Below are 23,351 nucleotides of genomic sequence, written 5' to 3'. Positions count from 1 at the left end.
AGTGCATCTAGCGGTCATTATTACACGGCTCTTCACAATGCTAGAACGCTCTATTGACTTGAATGGGATTTCCCAACATTCTATGGTAAGATATATTCATGCAATTACCGCTGCAAACATAATAGCGCTGTCAGTGGCAACAGGATTTGTGCTTCTTATTCAGGTCTTTCATGTCACTCTGCAAGTAGTGCAGTCACTTCTTGCAATGAAACTTCATTCAAAAGTGAAAGCAGACGGTTGATCAGCTGTGTTCTAAAGAATGTTTGATTGAAGTTCAGCGTGTGTTGCAAACTATTTGTTTCTGCAAAAGCCACAACAAAAAGGTAATAAATAAATGTAAAGAGTCAAATCTTGTGGAGTTTATTTTTTCGCTTTGGCAAGTAGCCGTATAATAAGCAGGATAATGTATAGAACGCCGGTTTTTATCAGAAAATAAGTCCCTTCAGGAAGAAACACCCTGTCGGGACTTATTTTCCGATAATGACTGGCGTTCTATACATTATCCCTTACATAGCCCAGACGTCAAAACAACAAGCCATTACAGCGACAGTTTTATTTCAAGTCAAAAACCCCACAGTATAGAAGACCCTGAGAAAATAAGTATTAAGAGCAAGACTTCAGGTCTGTTTCTGAAACCTCTGGATGAAGTTCAGGTCTATTTCTGAAACCTCTGGATGAAGTCAGGTCTGTTTCTGAAACCTCTGGATGAAGTTCAGGTAAACTGGTTTGTGCGCAGAAGCTGCCGGAACAAAATGTCCTCCTGAGTGGGTCAGAACGTCGGGTTCCTCAAACACAGCGAGGAGATCCCGGCTCATCTGGATGGGAATGACCGCGTCCACCTCCCCGAACACGTGCAGCGTCGGCGTGGCGACGGGGATGCTGTAGAAGCGTGCGTGCTGGCCGCATGCGCTGCGGAAGCCCGAGATGATGATGGCGAAGCGGAAGCGGAGCTCGGGCTCCTGACCCGCCTCCTGCAGCGCCAGCAGCATGGCCACCAGGGCGGCGCCCTGACTGAAGCCCAGGACGCCGTCGAAAGGGCCTTGCTCGCGCACCGCCGCCCGCACCACCTCCACACTGGCCTCCAAGCCCTTGCTCTCCTCACACTCCTGCCCCGCGTGGAAGCTGCGCTGCTGACCATCAGAGAACCACCAGCCCCGCGGGGCCTCAGGGGTCACTCCACCCGCCTGCCCACAGTCCTGAGCATCTACACAGAGAGAGAGAGAGAGAGGGGGAGAGAGAGGGAGAGGGAGAGAGAGAGAGAGAGAGGGAGAGGGAGAGGGGGAGAGAGAGGGGGGGAGGGGGAGAGGGAGACAGAGAGAGAGAGAGGGAGAGTGCAGAATTTGGTTCAGAGAATGGAATTTAGTGTTTTAGCAATTGTGAAAAACTATAACAGCACTTTTGTTTAGGCTTTCAAAGCGGGTTTATGAAGTGTGATGTAGCTGCCTTTCTAAACATGTTGGATAAACTTCATTATAGGCCTATACAAGGAGGCCGCAGTGAAGAACGAATGGCAGCTATACCTTTGTTCATGCTTCGAAGACATTGTGTATGAAGTGTAGGCACCAAGTTTTCAGGTGCTGCATTAATAGGCTATCCAAAGTTCTGACTGCTTTGTTTTTCATTAAAAGCATAGCGAAGGAAGGGGGGTTGTCACCCCACCTGGCCTCGAAAGCTTTCAGTACTTAAGTATGTTTTATAGTGGGCTACTTGTCATACTTAAGTACCGTAAATAATAGATACTTACTTAAGTGGAATGCTTATAGATTACTTGTACATTTCTGATCAAATGTACTTCTACTCAAGTGCGGGTTTCAGATACAGTATACAACTCTGAAGGAGAGAGGGGTATTTGCAAGAGAGGGGTATTTGAAGGAGAGAGGGGTATTTGGAAGAGAGAGAAGAGGGTCAGTTTGACTGACACCCCTGGTGGTAAAACAATATCCCTAAACCCACTGGAAAAGTAGCCTAGTGATAATCATGACACCATGTTTGTCCACAGAACACAAAAGACAACTTTCATTTTATAGGAAGTTTCATAATCGAAATCAAATGTCTCACCTTGCAGTAAGGTATACAGTACAATAACAATTTCGTTTCAAAGTATTGCGATTCAGCAGTGAAGTGCAATACTATGTAGCGCAATGCAATTATTTAATATCCAAATATGCATTCCCTGCATGTGTACAACTCACAAACAATTCCTCCAAAAATAGTTTTGACACTTGTAGGAGTGCAGTTATTTTTTAGCATTTCTGTCAGACGAGGTGTTATAATGTTTGCCCACGACCAGGCTTGAATGACTGTTAGCATTGAGTTATTAATATCAGCTGATATGTAACGATAAATAAGACATCTCGTGGAAACATGGTGTCAACTGTGATATAACCGAAACAAAAGCACATATTTTGCGACGAGAGAAACAGCACTGTACAAATACTAAACTTACTGTCCACCTGACTTGGGACTTCGAGTGGAGCAGTGATGTACACCAGCTCTACCCGGTTCTTCAGCAGTTTTCGTAAAGCTCCCGTTTTCTCTCGGAAGCTGACCGCATTCTGACGGTAACCATGAAGGCAAAGGACCCGCAGTGCCGTGTTAGCAGACATGAGTTTGATTTAGTAGTCTCCTACTGCAGAATGCAGAACTAGAAAGTAAAGTAGTCACATCGCCACTTGGAAACCTTGCGCGTATGTCTATGGTTTGAGTTTGACAGGCATCCAGAGGGATACATCTATGAGAATTTAAGGTCTCCCCCTACAGGTTTGGAAGTGCAACGACTCAAGAATGCTGTTCGTTGTGAAACTACGTGCAGATATTTTAAGATTCATGACATAAAAAAACAAAAAACATTAATGCATCATTTCAAATATGTTTATTTAAATGTATTGCACAATGACTAAAATGACAGGCATCCTTTAAGCAAACTCCTCGTATTAGTATTGATCTGGGCAAGGCTGTTATTTTTTTTAATAAAGCAATAGTACACTTGAATTGATAGGCAGGTTTTGACAAGTCTTGACATTGCCAAAGTATCATCTGTATCTAGCCACAGAAGCTGGGGTCAGTCACAAACGCTACAACAAACTCTAAACTGTAGATCAGCAGATTTCACATGCGTAATGGACGTCGTGCTACGTGACGTCCTATTGGCTAACCCCACCGCAGCGCGTGCTGCGGCATGCAGGCGTAGACACGCCTATCGGCCGTCGTGGTCCATGTTGCTTAATGCCGCGTTTAAACTTCGTGTTTCTTGGTGGCCCTCTTCCACCTGTAGATCCACTGCAGGAAGGTCTTCCCCTCCACACACATGTCCGGCAGCGCAAACTGGGCAGGCTGCTCCCACCTGGACACATCAGGAAGAGCGATCAGGAAGAGCGATCGGGAAGAGCGATCGGGAAGAGAGATCAGGAAGAGCGATCAGGAAGAGAGATCAGGAAGAGAGATCAGGAAGAGACAGACAAGTAGGCTGGTCACCAGAATATCGGATGTGAGCAATGTGTCAATCATCAAACAAGTAATCCAGCACACTTTACACTCATGCCAAATGAATGGTCTGTGAGCCTATTATTGATAAAACTCCTGTAACATACAACTAGTTAGACCCAGTGAGCTTAAAACAGATGGGAGATGAAAATAACAGTTATGACCGTCCAGACGACTGATGACCAGGCCAGTGTGGAGGTCCAGAAGCGTTCTTAGTGATAGACCAGGCAGCTGGGGAGGTTCTTTAGTGATAAAGGCAGCTGGGGAGGTTCTTTAGTGATAAAGGCCTGTGGGGAGGTTCTTTAGTGATAAAGGCCTGTGGGGAGGTTCTTTAGTGATAAAGGCAGCTGGGGAGGTTCTTTAGTGATAAAGGCCTGTGGGGAGGTTCTTTAGTGATAAAGGCAGGTGGGGAGGTTCTTTAGTGATAAAGGCCTGTGGGGAGGTTCTTTAGTGATAAAGGCAGGTGGGGAGGTTCTTTAGTGATAAAGGCAGCTGGGGAGGTTCTTTAGTGATAAAGGCCTGTGGGGAGGTTCTTTAGTGATAAAGGCCTGTGGGGAGGTTCTTTAGTGATAAAGGCCTGTGGGGAGGTTCTTTAGTGATAAAGGCAGGTGGGGAGGTTCTTTAGTGATAAAGGCAGGTGGGGAGGTTCTTTAGTGATAAAGGCAGCTGGGGAGGTTCTTTAGTGATAAAGGCCTGTGGGGAGGTTCTTTAGTGATAAAGGCAGCTGGGGAGGTTCTTTAGTGATAAAGGCCTGTGGGGAGGTTCTTTAGTGATAAAGGCCTGTGGGGAGGTTCTTTAGTGATAAAGGCAGGTGGGGAGGTTCTTTAGTGATAAAGGCCTGTGGGGAGGTTCTTTAGTGATAAAGGCAGGTGGGGAGGTTCTTGAGTGATAAAGGCAGGTGGGGAGGTTCTTGAGTGATAAAGGCCTGTGGGGAGGTTCTTTAGTGATAAAGGCCTGTGGGGAGGTTCTTTAGTGATAAAGGCCTGTGGGGAGGTTCTTAGTGATAAAGGCCTGTGGGGAGGTTCTTTAGTGATAAAGGCCTGTGGGGAGGTTCTTTAGTGATAAAGGCCTGTGGGGAGGTTCTTTAGTGATAAAGGCCTGTGGGGAGGTTCTTTAGTGATAAAGGCCTGTGGGGAGGTTCTTTAGTGATAAAGGCCTGTGGGGAGGTTCTTAGTGATAAAGGCCTGTGGGGAGGTTCTTTAGTGATAAAGGCCTGTGGGGAGGTTCTTTAGTGATAAAGGCCTGTGGGGAGGTTCTTTAGTGATAAAGGCCTGTGGGGAGGTCTAGTACCAAACCTGCAGCTTGATTAAAAATGGAAAAGAGCCAATCTGTGTGTGTGTGAGAGCCAGGCTGTGTGTGTGTGTGTGCCAGGCTGTGTGTGTGTGTGTGTGTGTATGTGCCAGGCTGTGTGTGTGTGTGTGTGTGTGTGTGTGTGTGTGTGTGTATGTGCCAGGCTGTGTGTGTGTGTGTGTGTGTATGTGCCAGGCTGTGTGTGTGTGTGTGTGTGTGTGTGTGTGTGTGTGTGAGCCAGGCTGTGTGTGTGTGTGTGTGTGTGTGTGTGTGTGTGTGTGTGTGTGTGAGCCAGGCTGTGTGTGTGTGTGTGTGTGTGTGTGTGTGTGTGAGCCAGGCTGTGTGTGTGTGTGTGTGTGTGTGTGTGTGTGTGTGAGAGCCAGGCTGTGTGTGTGTGTGTGTGCCAGGCTGTGTGTGTGTGTGTGTGTGTGAGAGCCAGGCTCGTTGGTATGGCTGCATGCTTAACTGCATTCCTAATAGAGGGGCCCTACACCTTTGTCTTGCTACAAGAGTGAAGCTATAGGAGCCTTCTATTAGGAGGCTCACTCATTCATTTAGGCAGGTTTGTCACTAAACCACATGCAGTGACCACTCCCCCCCCCAGTCTCTGTGTGTGTGTGTGTGTGTGTGTGTGTGTGTGAGAGTGTGTGTAGAGTGTGTGTGTGCGTAGAGTGTGTGTAGTGTGTGCGTGTAGAGTGTGTGTGTGTGTGTGTGTGTGTGTAGAGTGTGTGTGTGTGTGTGTGTGTGTGTGTGTGTGTAGAGTGTGTGTGTAGTGTGTGTGTGTGTAGCGTGTGCGTGTAGAGTGTGTGTAGAGTGTGTGTGTGTAGAGAGTGTGTGTAGAGTGTGTGTGTAGAGTGCGTGTAGAGTGCGCGTAGAGTGTGCGTAGAGTGTGCGTGTAGAGTGTGCGTGTAGAGTGTGTGTGTAGAGTGTGCGTGTAGTGTGTAGGGTGTGTGTGTAGTGTGTGCGTGTGTAGAGTGTGTGTAGAGTGTGTGTAGAGTGTGTGTGCGTGTAGAGTGTGTGTAGCGTGTGCGTGTAGAGTGTGTGTGTGTACACCGCACCAGTGTTTGATGGCCGTCCTGACTTGGGTGCAGCTGTCCAGGCCCTTGTTGCAGAGCTGCAGGGCCTCAGAGGCACGGGGCAGCACCACCCTCTGCAGCTCCTCGTCCACACAACGCACCCTCTCCACCAGGGCTGCAACACACACGCAACGCACGCAACGCACGCAACGCACGCACGCACACAGGGATGAGTGAGACACAGCATCAATGAACTTACAGAGAGACAGAGAGAGAGAGAGAGAGAGAGAGAGAGACACAGAGCGTCAGAACACAGAACAAAAAAAAAACTTAATAGCAGACCATGCTGCTGTCAGTTACTGCCCGGTTGCTAGCAAGCTAGCTAGCCTCCTAGCTAAGGTAACATTTTAAACGGAAAAGTGTAATTTCTTTGAATAACATTACTGACATTAGTTAAAGTGGATAGTTTATACTCAAGTGAACTTGCAATAGTATATTAAGTTTAAGCGAAGTCCTTCAACTACTAGTCACTTGTTAGCGCATAGCTGTATTGCCATAGCTACTCCTATCCACTCTTATAGCGTTTTAAACTAGCATTAGCTAGCTAGCTAGCTCGGTTCACATGACTGATTAAAATATTCATATCATGTCCTAAAGAATGATTCATTGGTATCATACATGATTATAGACAATAATACTGTGAACACAATTATATTTATCTGTTCTTATTGCTTATTAAGAGTAGGGTTGGGTATCGTTTGAATTTGAACGATTCCGATTCCGATTCCGATTTCTTATTTCGATTCCGGTTCCTAACGATTCTCGATTCCGATTTTTTTAAGAGGCAGGGTCAAAAAAAGTTTAGGATATTTTAAATGAGCTAGCTAACCAACGGTCTTTCTCAGGGTATCTGCACATTTTCCAAGTGCAAATTTAAAGACTTTTAAGACCTTTTCAAGACATCTAAATGAAACTTAAGACTATACCACGGCAAAAAGATATATATGACTGTTTATGCAATAGTTTTTTTTTTCTACTAATTTTAACCCCCACCCCATTTTGGATGTCTACAGAAGTTACCAAATATATTTTGGCGAAAGAAAAATAATTGTGTGTGAATTACCTTCAAAGCTATAAATGCCCAATAGGTAGGGTCTGGGCTGCTTGCTTTTGAAGCTGGCTGTACATATTTGGTTTTGCTTACTGCTGAGGCTGACTGTTCTTCACCTGTGTCTGTAGTAGCCTAAGCTACTTGCCAAAGACTGGACTGGATTCCCTTCAATATTTTTTTAAAAGTTAGACTAAGCTATTTACATATTTTAATAAGCCTACTTTTAATTAAGAGACAGGTCCTCCTGGCATGATCCTGCTGAAAACTGCTGGTTTCATCTGAAGCACGCACGTATTATGAACGCACGTTTTTTTTTATGTAGCCAGTCGCCGACATTCAAAAAATATGCGGTTATAGTTCAGAACTTTTGCGAAGTACGCCTAGCCTAGGCTACTGGGAAACGCTGGCAAGCAAGCTGCTGGTAGATATTACAGGTAGGCTATTATAACTTAGACAGATATTTTCTTCCCTAGGCTAGGCCAGCAACACACGCTGGAAAGATACAAACAGATCAACTTAACATAGGCTATAGCTGCCCTACAGTATTTCCTCCTGATTGCGAAGCACTGCACATAATTTGACCAGCAGTCTTCGCGTCCATAGTTTGTGAAACAATGCTGCGTCCGAGCAACGATTTTAGATGCCAAGCACAACTCCAAAAAGGAGAACAAATGAGCGTCCGGCTTGAGGCTTCGCCGGACGCCGGACAGGGCTTTTAAAATCCAAATAGCCTAAATTCAAACGTATGGCCAACCTATCGCTCTTTCTCCCGTAGGCTTCCTCATTCCACGTAGGCTATCTGTATATCTCTCTGGCCTCAGCTACACCACGAAAACGTCAGGCATATTATTTTGTACATAGGCCTACTGTATTATTACCGTTTTCACACCTTTAACCACAGCCGTGAAAAACATCTTCACTCTGCAACCACTACACTTCCTCCCGTAGCCTAATAGCCTAGTCACAATTGCGTTTTAAATACACGAAACTGGATTGAGACATCACTCGCTCTCTTGCACTCGCTGGCGGTCCCATACACACATTTAATATCTCTTTCGAAAATTCAGTTGTATTTAAGGATCCGCGGGAACCCTGCTTTCTGAATGAAATAGTCTGACCTTCTCCATGAATTTTAATTCTATGAACTATGCGCTTCTTCGTTGGTGTTCAACCATTTCTTCTTCCGGTCGGCGGACTGGGAATCGAAACTAGGAATCGAAATTTAAACTTTTGAAGATTCCGGGAAAATCGCAAAGATAGTCCCGGTTCCAACCAATACTCGATATTCGATACCCAAGCCTAATTAAGAGAGAAAGTTTATTTAGTGCAGTGTTTCCCATAGAATTTAATTCTATTTGTGGTGGCATGTTTACAGAATTAACTTGAATGCAACAGTTTTTAAAAAATTAGCGCAGCATGGCTATGATGCTAACCAGAATTAAGCACAATTTAGTACAACCTGGAAAATCATTGTGTGGTGGTCAATGTTGATATTGTGGTGGTCAATGTGGTGGTCAATGTTGATATTGTGGTGGTCAATGTTGATATTGTGGTGGTCAATGTTGATATTGTGGTGGTCAATGTTGATATTGTGGTGGTCAATGTGGTGGTCAATGTTGATATTGTGGTGGTCAATGTTGATATTGTGGTGGTCAATGTTGATATTGTCGTGGGCCGCCCCACATAAGTCAATGTATGGGAAACACTGTAGTGACGTAAGGTGACACTCCCACGTATGCAGACCGGAACTGTCCCGGTTTGCTCCCATAGTAACGAATTACGTTGCTCTATCTTGCTAGTAATCAAGGATCTTTGCTAGCACTAGCATGAACATAGAACTGGAAATGACTTTGAAGACATTAAAAGCTGGTGCTGCTGTGATCCGTTACCCTGGCAGTAGGCAGCTGCGTCATGACACACACACACACACACACACACACACACCCTGGCAGTCGGGCGAGGGCAGCTGAGTGATGACACACACACACACACACACTCACCCTGGCAGTCGGCCGTGGGCAGCTGAGTCATGACACACACACACACACACACACTCACCCTGGCAGTCGGGCACAGGCAGCTGAGTGATGAAACACACACACACACACACACACACACACACTCACCCTGGCAGTCGGGCGCGGGCAGCTGCGTGATGGCTTTGCGTACGGCGGTCGTGGAGGAGGAGAGGAGCAGGAGGGCGTTTCTACGGCGACGCAGCTCTACGCGCTGGAGGACCACGTGGTGCAGGAGCTCCGCTGGGGCCTGGAACACACACAGAACAAGAACCTCAGGAGTAGAACCTCCGGGAACGCAGAACCGCCTTTCACCCCCCCCCTCCCCACACACACACACACACACCTGGGGAATGTGTAAAAGTAGCTGATAGCTAAGGCACCCCAAAGGTCAAACCAAAATGCCAAGGCACACCAACTTGTGGCTACTGATTACAAAGTATGTCACACACATTATTATAGGCTATAACAGGGCTGTTCATTCTCATGCCATACAGTATCAATGAGCTGAGACCACAGCAACAGATATATGCTCACGAGACCACAGCAACAGACATATGCTCACGAGACCACAGCAACAGACATATGCTCACGAGACCACAGCAACAGACATATGCTCACGAGACCACAGCAACAGACATATGCTCACGAGACCACAGCAACAGACATATGCTCACAAGATGCTGATTGAGCAGCATAAGAGATCTGTGGCCTATTAGGCTACTTTATAATAACCACTCCGGTTGAGAACCACTCCAACCACTACAACTCCAAGAACAAACACATGTTGCTCAGTCATATTGCGGTCAGATTTTGTCTCCTATGATGTTTTAAAGATTCTGGAGCTCTTTGATATCTTTGCGTGCAGTTTTGCCCAAAGCCATCATTATTTTTCTGACCTGACAGACAGTGAGAATTAAATCAAAAGATCAAAATGTCCCAGAACTTTTAAACATCATAGGAGGCCACATCTGAGATGTAGACTGTAGTTCCAGAGGGTTGAAGCAGAGTAATCAAGGATCTGCTCACTGCCTCTGACCCCGACCCTGACCCCGACCTGGGCTAGCATGCTAGTGTGTGTGTGTGTGTGTGTGAGTGAGTGAGTGATGTGATGTGCTGCGCTAACTCACCTTGTACATTGGGAAATCCAGACTGTTGCATAGTTTGAGGAATCGTGGAGTGTTGATTCGATAAATGGAGAGTTGACAGGCAGGGACCTTCTGATCTCTGAGGGACAGGCACAAGCACGTTTCATTTCATAAGAACAAGACATATTTCACCCAGATCTCAATAACATGCATGTCTAAAACTGAGCAATCTTAGATACAATAACCTGCAGTTAAACAGCCATCACACAGAACCAATGACTTAAGGATGAGGCACATACATAGAAAGGGTCAAAAAGACAGAACACACACACACACACACACACGCGCACACACACACAAAGTTAGTTTAACCCTTAGAACCCGATTGACGCAAAGTGCGTCAAAAAACACACCCTTTCTTCTCTGTTACATTGCTCCAGAACGGTTCATCGCAGCGAGATGAAACCTTTATTGCACGACAGAGCAGAAGTGGGGCTTTCCAACGAGACTACACACTTGTCTCTACGATCAAGTATGAAAATTAAAAAAAATCATGAAATTAAATTGCATCATATTTACAGTCTATACTTCTCTGCGTTCACCTGCACACACATTACTCTAGTTTGAATTACTCGCGAACCCGTGATCGCATCGATATGGCAAGCATATCAGATGAAAGAGGGGGCACAGGGCTATCCATTGGTACCATGTTTATCGATCTTTCTGGCTTATAAAACCAGACGAAGTGACTGCAAAATAATAACGTCATGTACACAAACCAACGCTGCACACTCATTACTCTCGTTTGAATTACTCGCGGACCCGTGATCGCATAGATATGCCACGCATGTCAGATGAAAGAGGAGACTCAGAGCTATCATTTGATACCAAGTACATCCTTCTGGGTTATAAAACAGACGAAGTGACAGCAAAATAATAACTTCATATAGCTGGACTTACCCCACGTTTTTGTCTTGTGGCAAAGCATGTTTATAATCCAATGCTATCATGTGTTTCTCTATGGCAAAGCATGTTCATATTCCGGTTTTGAGATCCTAGCAAATTCCTGCATGGCATCCATTTCAAGGCTCACATTGCATCCCAATTTGTTCAACAAATAAACACCTTTTTTGCCTTTACTTTGTTCATGGCAATGCAGTAAAGAGTTGAGAATTATTATGACTGCATACACACAGGCATGCAGGCTAACACGCAACCTCGGGTCAAGTCAGGTCAGATCAGTTCGTGTCACAGATATGGAGCGCAGAAAGGTCATTTTTCATCACTAAATAAAAAATGGCATTTATTTCCGTAAATCACACAGCAAATATTTCTGCAAATTGCTCAGCCCCAGAGTATGCCTCCAACATGGCAATTATATTGCCCGATTCAGGACAGTCTGCCCTACACACACATGAAATGCATGTAGAGCTGTGAGCTTGCTGTGGTGAGATACATGTCGAAATATAAGTATATACAAAAATATAAATATAATACAATTTTTATATTTTAATTCTTTAAAAATCAAAATAAAATCAATGCTAGCATTAATACATGAAATGATGGCAGATCTGAATAGCCTCGACTCTCCTGAAAAAAACAATATATAATATGTGTGTGTGGCACTTACAATGACCAGAATAAATCCTTATGAATAAAGGTAGTGAAAATGTCCTAAAAACAGCTTAGGGTTCTAAGGGTTAATGACGAGGGAATATCTATTAGCAAGTTTAACACAATGAGTGAGATCCCAAGCTCTCACACACACACACACACACACAAAAACACTCTCACACACACTCTCACACTCACACACACAGAGATTCATACCCGCTGAGGTCCCTACGGTCCAAGGCGGCCATCGGCACGTTTCCAAACTGGCGCGCCTCCACCACCACATGACTGCAGAGGGCGCCAGTGAGCTCCACGATCTCCTCATACAGAGGGAGCAGGCTGGCCCTCAGGAACTGGCTGATCTGCAGAGGGGAGGACACATGCTAGTGACCGCTTCCTTTACGCATGCTAGTGACCGCTTCCTTTGCACATGCTAGTTACCCTTTACGCATGCTAGTGACCGCTTCCTTTGCGCATGCTAGTGACCGCGTCCTTTGCGCACGCTAGTGACCGCGTCCTTTGCGCACGCTAGTGACCGCGTCCTTTGCGCACGCTAGTGACCCTTTATGCATGCTAGTGACCGCTTCCTTTGTGCATGCTAGTGACCGCTTCCTTTGCTAGTGACCACTTCCTTTACGCATGCTAGTGACCGCTTCCTTTGCGCATGCTAGTGACCACTTCCTTTACGCATGCTAGTGACCGCTTCCTTTACGCATGCTAGTGACCGCTTCCTTTACGCATGCTAGTGACCGCTTCCTTTACGCATACTAGTGACCGCTTCCATTGCGCATGCTAGTGACCGCTTCCATTGCGCATGCTAGTGACCGCTTCCTTTACGCATGCTAGTGACCCTTTACGCATGCTAGTGACAGCTTCCTTTACGCACGATAGTGACCGCATCCTTTGTGCATGCTAGTAACCGCTTCCTTTGCTAGTGACCGCATCCTTTGTGCATGCTAGTGACCGCTTCCTATGCTAGAGACCGCTTCCTTTGCTACTGACCACTTCCTTTACGCATGCTAGTAACCGCTTCCTTTGCTAGTGACCGCTTCCTTTACGCTGTTTCTTTTGGGCATATGTCCCAGATGTGGATTAAGCCTAGCGCTACATTTCAAGGGTTTTCCCAGATGTGGATTAAGCCTAGCGCTACATTTCAAGGGTTTTTTTCAGTCACTGAAGTTTCTCTTTAATATTTGTATTAATTAATTAAAGGTGTAGACCAGGGGTGGGCAATTATTTTGGCAATTATGATGGCTAAATCCACATTGGATTTAAGATATGAACTGACGGACTGTGGGGCACGGGCATCTTGTAGATGGGGGTTGGGGGTTATAACTAACAAATTGGGTGCTAATCTCAAACCAGTGACCCCACTTTCTTGAGTTTTTCATGTTAGCATGCTGGGTGAAGAAGTGGGGGGGGGGGGGGGGTTCTATTTCATGAATACGACTAGGCTACATTTTACGACAAATCAGACCTACAACCTAACACTTTGGCTTAAAGTTGCTCAAACCAATGTCACGCAGTTTCTAAGATAAAATATTGTCACATACAGCAAACATCTCCTCACAATCCACTAGCTGACGGTCTCCTGACAGCGACAAGACGCGGGTTAAGAAGGAGAGCAGCACGGGAGGGAGGGGGAGGGAGGGGCGAGCTAGCTCTCTGTTTTGTTTGAAAGTCAACCGAAGTGACGTTACCCAACATCGCTTAGAACACCTTTAATGAGAAATGGTCCTATTTTATGAAGGCTCTGCGGGCCGCATTAATTAGCCCATCGGGCCGCATTTGGCCCCCGGGCCTTAGTTTGCCCACCTACTGGAGCAGTATTTGAGTGTGTGAGCAGTATTTGAGTGTGTGAGCAGTATTTGAGTGTGTGAGCAGTATTTGAGTGTATGAGCAGTATTTGAGTGTGTGAGCAGTATTTGAGTGTATGAGCAGTATTTGACTGTGTGAGCAGTATTTGAGTGTGTAAGCTGTATTTGAGTGCAGTATTTGAGTGTGTATGAGCAGTATTTGAGTGTGTAAGCAGTATTTGAGTGTGTGAGCAGTATGAGTGTGTGAGCAGTATTTGAGTGTATGAACAGTATTTGAGTGTGTGAGCAGTATTTGAGTGTATGAGCAGTATTTGAGTGTGTGAGCAGTATTTGAGTGTGTGAGCAGTATGAGTGTATGAGCAGTATTTGAGTGTGTAAGCAGTATTTGAGTGTGTAAATAGTATTTGAGTGTGTGAGCAGTATTTGAGTGTATGAGCAGTATGAGTGTGTAAGCAGTATTTGAGTGTGTAAGCAGTATTTGAGTGTGTGAGCAGTATTTGAGTGTGTGAGCAGTATTTGAGTGTGTGAGCAGTATTTGAGTGTGTGAGCAGTATGAGTGTATGAGCAGTATTTGAGTGTGTAAGCAGTATTTGAGTGTGTAAGCAGTATTTGAGTGTGTAAACAGTATTTGAGTGTGTAAACAGTATTTGAGTGTGTAAACAGTATTTGAGTGTGTAAACAGTATTTGAGTGTGTGAGCAGTATGAGTGTGTAAGCAGTATTTGAGTGTGTAAGCAGTATTTGAGTGTGTAAGCAGTATTTGAGTGTGTAAGCAGTATTTGAGTGTGTAAGCAGTATTTGAGTGTGTGAGCAGTATTTGAGTGTGTGAGCAGTATTTGAGTGTGTAAGCAGTAAGCAGTATTTGAGTGTGTGAGCAGTATTTGAGTGTGTGAGCAGTATTTGAGTGTGTAAGCAGTATTTGAGTGTGTAAGCAGTATTTGAGTGTGTGAGCAGTATGAGTGTGTAAGCAGTATTTGAGTGTGTAAGCAGTATTTGAGTGTGTAAGCAGTATTTGAGTGTGTGAGCAGTATGAGTGTGTAAGCATTACCTCAGAGCGCATATGCACCAGCTCCCTCTGGGCTATGGAGATTGCGGTGATGAGGTCTTGGACATTCTTCTGCCTGTTTACCTACGACACCAAAGAGATGTTTGTAATTCTTGCGATTAAAACACACACGGATCACAGACGGATCACACACGGGTCACACACACGGGTCACACACACGGGTCACACACGGATCACACAAACGGGTCACACACACGGGTCACACAAGGGTCATCACCAAGGGCGACGAGACTCAATACAGGTTGGAGGTCGACCATCTGACCACGTGGTGCAGGGACAACAACCTCCTGCTGAACGTCAGCAAGACCAAAGAGATTGTTGTTGACTTCCGGAGAGGTCACACCCAACACCTGCCACTGACCATCGACGGTGCTGTGGTGGAGAGAGCGAGCAGCACCAAATTCCTGGGGGTGCACATCAGTGAAGACCTCTCCTGGACCACCAACACAGCATCACTGGTGAAGAGAGCTCAGCGCCGCCTGTACTTCCTGCGGAAACTCAGGCGAGCAAGTGCTCCACCAGCCATCATGACCACATTCTACCGAGGCACCATTGAGAGCATCCTCTCCAGCTGTATCGCTGTGTGGGGCGGAAGCTGCACTGAATACAACAGGAAAGCCCTGCAGCGCATAGTGAACACAGCTGGAAGGATTATTGGTGCTTCACTCCCCTCCCTGAAGGACATTTACACCACCCACCTCACCCGCAAGGCGACCAAAATTGTGAGTGATGCAAGTCACCCCGCTCACAATCTGTTTGATCTACTGCCCTCTGGGAAGAGGTACAGAAGCCTGCGCTCCCGCACTACCAGACTCACCAACAGCTTCATACACCAAGCTGTTAGGATGCTGAACTCTCTCCCTCCTCTCCCCCCTCCACCCTCAGCTACATAACATCCTGGACATTGGACCCACAATGGCCGCCTGCACCACTCCACTTGCACACTTGTACACTTTGCAACTTGTTGCTGTTGTCCTGAAAACACAACACTTCTGCTGCTCTTACATAACTTGCACCACTATGCCACTTTATTTCTTACTTAGGTCAAACAGAACTACCTCAGCCTCTTATTGGCCTGACTTTGCACTAGTATTTTATTTTATTGACTGTCTATGCACAATTTCAACCAAATTTTGCTGCTCTTATTTTTTCATTATATGTGCCCTCTTATTTACTTATTTACTTACTTTTTTGTTTACTTGAATGTTATGTTTGTCTGTGGACTTAAAAATTGGTAAAATATGTCTTGTCTCCACCGTGGGATAGTGAGAAACGTAATTTCGATCTCTTTGTATGTCTGGAACATGTGAAGAAATTGACAATAAAGCTGACTTTGACTTTGACTTTGACTTTGGGTCACACACACGGGTCACACACACGGATCACACACACGGATCACACACACGGGTCACACACACGGGTCACACACACGGGTCACACACACGGGTCACACACACGGATCACACACACACACGGGTCACACACACGGATCACACACACGGGTCACACACGGGTCACACACGGGTCACACACACGGGTCACACACACGGATCACACACACGGGTCACACACGGGTCACACACGCGGGTCACACACACGGGTCACACACACGGATCACACACACGGATCACACACACGGATCACACACACGGGTCACACACGGGTATGTGTACCCAGAGCCTCAGATAAAGTGGCTCAGTGGGAGGAGTCTTTAGAGCTTCCCTCTGGCCTCACCACGCTCCTCCGGAGTCCCATGATGCTCCTGTGCTGCTGGCGCAGGTTGTGAGCGTGGCGCTCCGTCTGCAGGGCCTGGGCCTCCATCTGGGCACACTGCTCCTGGACGCTGCTCTGCTCCGCCGCCCTGGACACGCGCTGCAGCCACTGGCTCAGCGCAGCGCTGGAGACAGGACGAAGCAGAGGGTCGAATCAGCCAATCAACACTCGCCCGACTCAGCCAATCAACACCTGCCCGACTCAGCCAATCAACAACACTCACCCAACTCAGCCAAATAATCAATCAATCAATCAATCAAGTGAATGTCGATGTGTGGATGTGAAGGTTGATATGAATGTGGGTGTGGAAGTGAATGTCAGTGTGGATGTGGGTCTGGATGTGGGTGTAGATGTGGGTGTGGATGTGGATGTCATATCAGGGTGGATGTGGATGTGGGTGTGGATGTCAGGGTGGATGTGGGTGTGGATGTGGGTGTGGATGAGGATGTCATATCAGGGTGGATGTGGATGTGGATGTCAGGGTGGATGTGGGTGTGGATGTGGGTGTGGATGTCATATCAGGGTGGATGTGGATGTGGGTGTGGATGTGGATGTCAGGGTGGATGTGGGTGTGGATGTCATATCAGGGTGGATGTGGATGTCAGGGTGGATGTGGGTGTCATATCAGGGTGGATGTGGGTGTAGATGTGGGTGTGGATGTCAGTGCGGATGTGGATGTGGGTGTGGATGTGGATGTCATATCAGGGTGGATGTGGATGGCAGGGTGGATGTGGATGTCAGGGTGGATGCGGATGTGGATGTCAGGGTGGATGTGGGTGTGGATGTGGAGGTCATGTCAGGGTGGATGTAAGGGGTGCGTACTGCTTAAGTTGGTCCTGGTCATCCAGCAGCATGGTCTCCTCATTGAGCAACACTCTGATGTCGTTTCTGAGCTCCTGAGTCCTAGAGCGCGTCCGAGTCAGCTCCACCACACCCTGCTCCGCCTCCACCCAGGCCAGCTGGACCACACACACATTTACATCTGCTCATGTGGCCATCTGGACCACACACACATTTACACACATTTACATCAGCTCATGTGACCATCTGGACCACACACACATTTACACACATTTACATCTGCTCATGTGGCCATCTGGACATATCGGGTCATATCGTGTGGAGTTTATTTTTTTTGTTTTGGCAAATAGCCGTGTAATAAGCGGAATAATGTATAGAACGCCGCTAGCACGTTGGGGTCCGGTTCGCCCTGTCGGGACTTATTTTCCCGATAATGACCGCCGTTCTATACATTATCCCTTACTTATATACACACACACACAACATTAATTACATATACAGACAGACACACATACAATATAATATCTACACACACATACAATAACACACACACAGTAGACAGCACCGAGCCTGTAAAAACCTAATGTTCCACCAATCTGACCTGAAACAGAGTGTTGAGGGATGGTCGGGTCTCCTCGGTCTTCTGTTCCTCTTGGGACCTGCGGAATCATAGTGGTCACTCACTGTGTACTAAGCACCTGATGTGGGATATTTGGAATGGAAAGCCAAAGAGCTTAATGAACTGCAGGCCAGACAAGCTCCACAGGGAGGTCCAGGCAGGCGCCCACCTGAGGCTGGCCTGTGCCCCCTCTGGGCCGGGCTGTACCCACCTGAGGCTGGCCTGTGCCCCCTCTGGGCCGGGCTGTACCCACCTGAGGCTGGCCTGTGCCCCCTCTGGGCCGGGCTGTACCCACCTGAGGCTGGCCTGTGCCCCCTCTGGGCCGGGCTGCTGATGGGCTCTCTGCTGCTGGTGGGCCAACACATGGAAGGAGGCCAGCACATGACGGGGAGGATGGGTCTGCAGAAAGGCCTGAGGACACCACCACATCACAGCAGGGAGGAAAGAGAAAGAGAGAGAGGGAGAGAGAGAGAGAGAGAGAGAGAGAGAGAGAGAGAGAGAGAGAGAGAGAGAGAGAGAGGGAGGGAGAGGAGGGAGGGAGAGAGAGGAGGGAGACGAGAGAGAGAGGAGAGAAAGAGTGAGAGAGAAAAGAAGGGAGGGAGAGAGAAGGAGAGAGAGCGAGGAGGGAGAGGGAGAGAAAAAGAGAGACAGACAGAGGAGGGAGAGAGAGCGAGAAAGAGAGAGAGACAGACAGACACCTTATTTATCCCAATGGAAATTAAGCCACCCAGTAGCTTATCTGACACACACACAGAAAGATGTCTGTGTGTGTGTATCGTGTGAGTGTGTGTGAGTGTGTGTGTACCTTCACAGCGTTCAACCAGGCCTTATAGTCAGCCTCCCTCTTAGCTAGACTGAAAGGGGAAAAGAAACAGATGAAAAGGAATTGCAGCAATATTATCAACAGAGGACTGTGTGTGTGTGTGTGTGTGTGAGTGTGTGTGTCTGTGAGTGTGTGTGTCTGTGTGTGCGTGCGTGTCAGCAGCGGCTACTCACTGGTCTGCACACACAGCAGCTGTGCTCTTCTGGTCGTCCGCGTCGGCCTCGGCTTGCACACACTTGAGATACCGGACCCGGTCCTCACACAGCTTCCTCACCTCATGCTGGGGTCAGAGAGAGAGACACGCGGACACGGACACGGACACGGACACGGACACGGACACGGACACACACACACACACACACACACACACACACACACACACACACACACACACACACACACACACACACACACACACACACACACACACACACACACACACACACACACACACACACACACACACACACACACACACACAAACGAACACAAGAGAGACACGCGGACTTAAGGATCTGCAGAGGACCAGGGAGGACGTCCCCGACAGCCCAAACCGCTTCCATCTGGACATACTTCATGCTCGACAGACTTTGCTGTTTAAGTATACTGTAAATGTGTTTTAAGTATACTGTAAATGTGTTTTAAGTATACTGTAAATGTGTTTTAAGTATACTGTAAATGTGTTTTAAGCAAAGTGACACGGCCAAACAGATCAGATAAAGGAAGGAACACTGACCATGACTAGGGGCTCCACATTAAGACCATGTCCACCCCCGGACAGGTCAAAAGACAACTCCACTTCTCCCTTGCTACATGATGGGGACAAAAAATAGCTACGGTCAGTATTTAGTCATTTGATTAAACGTGCAGGATGCATGCAAGTTGTGTATTTGAGAAGTGTGTGGATGTGCAAAGAATGTGTGTGTGTGTGTGTGTCGTGGTATGTGGTCTACCTGAGGTGCTCCTCCAGGCCCCGCCTCTGCTCTCTGATTGGCTGGGTGTCATCGGTCAAGCTCCTCCTCACATCGCCGCAGCGCTGCAGGTAACTCCGTAGCAACAGCTCCCGCCGACCGCGCTCCTCATGATGAGCCCAGCTCACACTACACACACGCTCTGCTCACACACACACACACACTCATGATGAGCCCAGCTCACGCTACACACACGCTCTGCTCACACACGCTCTGCTCACACACACACACACACACACACACACACACACACACACACACACACACACTCATGATGAGCCCAGCTCACACTACAGACACGCTCTGCTCACACACACACACACACACTCATGATGAGCCCAGCTCACACTACACACACGCTCTGCGCTCACACACACACACACACACACACACACACACACACACACACACACACACACACTCATGATAAGCCCAGCTCACGCTACACACACGCTCTGCTCACACACACACACAAACACACACACACACCAGGGTTTCCGTTGTCCGGTAATTACCGGACATTGGCCGGAATAAAAATGAAATGTCCGACAAAATTAAATATCTCCGGTCAAATTGTCCGATTGAAATTGGCTAATAATCCCGTCCCCTAACGCAATCTGAATTTGAGAATAAGCCTTAATATGTAAACCTATATTATACGTCCTCTGGCTATGTTTTTTAAATGAACTGGCTCTACCGTTTGAAAAGTAAGCTATTAAACAACGCGCATAGCCTATGCTGCATTTCAAATAGGAAAAAAAAAAAAATAGCTTAAAACGTGGCGTTTCAAACATGGCCAGGCCCAGGCAGACTAGCCTTAAAAGTTCTTTCAGAGGCCAGACGCGATGGATGATGATAAATTGGTAACGTCTGAAGCCTCAGATGTCCGGTCAACTCCACCACCAGATAAAAAGCAGAAGTGTCGGGCTTATGTCGGAATCAGTGACATTGGAAGTGGAGTTGCAGGGGGGGGGGGGTGCCACTCCAAGACACTGTCATTCTCCGTGTACACTGGACATGCAAAGTGTTCTTTACCCAAAGCATACAGTAGGCCTATGCGTTCTCTGTCTATGATCTGCAGAGTTAGGGCCTCCTCGACGAGGAGATTACCGGTCCGCGGATCATTTCTGGCACAATTAAACGGTATAATTGAACCGCGGCCGAAAGAAACAGAAACGAATCCCCAGAATTCCCAGAATAGGAAACATTTCTTAATTTATTGTTATCAAATAAAGAGGCATAGCATTAGGGGGTAGTGGTGTGAGCGCTCATTCTTGTGCGTGCGCATCTGTGTAAGTTAAACAGTCACCACTGGAGATAACGTGGGTAGCAGCAACAAACAACGTAGCCTTTTTAAAAAAACGAACGAAGCGGACTCTTGCTGTCCATGTAAAGATACTGGCTAGATCTTGTTAGGCATGTTTAAGTTAGGCTAATGAACATGTTGCATTCTATACAGCCTAATTATGTCATTATTTAAGCTACATAGCCTGTCTCCAGTTTTCCTCAATTTGACAATAGGTTATTTGACCGGCATATCATCAAAATGTCCGGAAAACGATGCCTCTGCCGGTCACTTTGACCGGCACCATTTTTTTCTAGCGGAAACTCTGACACACACACACACTCATGATGAGCCCAGCTTACGCTACAGGCAGACTCTGTTCACACACACACACACACACACACACACACACATGATGAGTCCAGCTCACACTACAGGCACGCTCTGTTCACACACACACACACACACACATGATGAGTCCAGCTCACACTACAGGCACGCTCTGTTCACACACACACACACGCACACACACACACACACACATATATATATGCACAGTGATTGTAGAAAGACACTATATCAATAGTTGCACTACTAGCGATTTCTAACTAACTAACTAACTCTGCTTAGGTCTCTAATACGCTCTAACTTTTATAACTAACTTTGGTTAAGTCTCTAATTCAAATCATACAATATATGACAACTTGCTTTAGTAAAAGGTATATGGCTCCTTGGTTGCATAAGATAATTAATCTGGTTCTATCTCAGTGTTTTTCAACCTTTTTTGTGCCACGGCACCCTTTTGACACTTAAAATGTCCCACGGCACACTAACATCCTGTGTGAAAAAAAAATAAACATACCATAGCCTAAAATTTCAAATAATACACAGATTTGGCCTTATTATGGCTTCTATGCAAGACCTGCTCAATAAAACAAGCGCCATCTATTTCATTTGTAGGTGACTATATCTAATTTAATTGTTGTTATGAACTGGATATGTGATGATTCTGTGAATACTGGATATGGGGCCCCCGTTGTACAATGCCTGCATTGTACACAAATAGTGCAATCATACAATCATACAATCAATGAGAGCATGTGGTTATAAATTCTTTGATAAAACAGTTGCTTTTCTGGACCAGTGAGTGACATTTGGGTAATTTTCTGCGGCACACCTGATGATCTCTCACGGCACACTAGTGTGCCCCGGCACAGTGGTTGAAAAACACTGTTCTAGATCATTATCACCGATTAAAAACAAGACCTCCTCCTTACCGTTCCTCTGCAGATCTTCCTCGGCCTCTTTGAGGCTTATGTCCTGCTTGTGGATTTGAGCCTTCAGCTCCTTGATCTCCTTCTGAATCTCTCGCTTACGAAGAGACTCCACTTTCTTCAGCTGGGGAATAGCAACGCACACAGGAAGTGTGGTGAGCGGCACTAGCATTCCAAAGCTGTGTTTAAAACTGGATAACTGTCTCATTCTTATTTCCTTTTTTTTTATTTCTCATTCATTCATTCATTTTTTAAATGGAAAGATCAACATCACATCGCACCATCACCTTACCTCATCATCCTCCAGTCTTTTGTACCTGAAGAATAAAACAGTCAAGGAGCATAAAATCCATGATACACTATAAACATTGTATATCAACTGATCTACACCTGTTGACCTTAAGACAGATTCAGAAAAAGATACCAATTGACGTTCCTCCTTTTGATTTCAACTTTTCTGTGATGAAAAAACAAACAAACGAATAAAAACACAGCAAGCACGACTTGGGATTCATACTGAACGTTAATTAACAAAAACTACTCACTTCTCTTTAAACACATGTTGAGTGACATACTTCCAAATAGAGCTGCGTTGACCAGCGCAAAACCTAAAACCAAGCAACAATCAAAACCATGAATGCGATGTAGCAAGCGTTAATTTAACTTTAGCTGAGGAGTCGACGTTAGCATGCTATCGCTGAATGTGTTCGTTGCATTTTCACTCACTTTCTTAGACAGCGGTCAGGTGGCAGTTTATTAGAAGGATAGTTGAATTCTTTAATGGCCCAGCGTTTCAAATCCCGATCAACCATTTCTGTTTATTTCTGACTGCAACACTGCAACTTTGCTGAAATCTTTTAAGACAATTTCACGGGCTCTGACAATTTCTAACTTACCGCCAACCAACGTCACTTCCGATAAAACTATTTGTCAAGTTAAGAGCATAGACTGTAAAAAATAGGTTAAGAGTCCCTCTGTGTGCGCCTACAGTGGCACTTCACAGTCAATCTGATGTCACATAATACAGCCCTTGGCACCACACCAGTTTGATAAGGAGTTACAGAATTGTACCACCAATTACAAAATCTTGAGTGAATTATCAAAGAAGATATAATGTAAGTAGGCTAGTTTAGTAGGCCTGTGTCGATCGATATCAGTCATGGCAATACTAGTCAAGTGGCAGCAAACAACCAGTAGGTGTCACTAGACTCAAAGTTCAACTCACTTGCCTTCAGATACTGCCCTCAAAACTCCTGTCTAGCATCAAGCAAATACCAACTGTAATGTGCTTTTAAACAAGTTAGAC

The 23,351-nt window shown here is 46.3% G+C and overlaps 2 protein-coding genes across 2 annotated transcripts; both read right to left on the bottom strand.

The window, feature by feature from the left end:
* Positions 1-344: 344 nt before the first annotated feature.
* ovca2 (OVCA2 serine hydrolase domain containing) lies at positions 345-2,692 on the bottom strand. Its single transcript, XM_076273833.1, has 2 exons — positions 2,447-2,692; positions 345-1,204 (listed from the first exon to the last, which is right to left on the bottom strand). The coding sequence occupies exons 1-2, from the start codon at positions 2,604-2,606 to the stop codon at positions 681-683; spliced, it is 684 nt and encodes a 227-aa protein (XP_076129948.1). The 5' UTR covers positions 2,607-2,692; the 3' UTR covers positions 345-680.
* A 165-nt stretch (positions 2,693-2,857) lies between these two features.
* On the bottom strand, positions 2,858-22,942 carry haus5 (HAUS augmin-like complex, subunit 5). Its single transcript, XM_076275162.1, has 19 exons — positions 22,772-22,942; positions 22,591-22,653; positions 22,470-22,502; positions 22,338-22,362; positions 22,049-22,169; positions 19,469-19,628; positions 19,252-19,324; positions 18,689-18,795; positions 18,498-18,546; positions 17,988-18,103; positions 17,675-17,732; positions 17,095-17,231; positions 16,234-16,396; positions 14,482-14,562; positions 11,834-11,979; positions 10,046-10,142; positions 9,027-9,165; positions 5,832-5,964; positions 2,858-3,343 (listed from the first exon to the last, which is right to left on the bottom strand). Exons 1-19 carry the CDS (start codon positions 22,855-22,857, stop codon positions 3,235-3,237), a joined length of 1,896 nt encoding a protein of 631 aa, XP_076131277.1. The 5' UTR covers positions 22,858-22,942; the 3' UTR covers positions 2,858-3,234.
* Between the last annotated feature and the right edge of the window lie 409 nt (positions 22,943-23,351).

This window comes from Alosa pseudoharengus, unplaced genomic scaffold (assembly GCF_046254945.1).
Source record: "Alosa pseudoharengus isolate Yale_2024_CS ecotype anadromous, Long Island Sound unplaced genomic scaffold, YU_APseudo_1.1 YU_APseudo_1.1_scf_8, whole genome shotgun sequence".
Classification (NCBI taxonomy): domain Eukaryota; kingdom Metazoa; phylum Chordata; class Actinopteri; order Clupeiformes; family Clupeidae; genus Alosa; species Alosa pseudoharengus.
The sequence above is the reverse complement of the archived record's forward strand: the minus strand, read 5'-3'. Positions and strand labels throughout refer to the sequence as shown.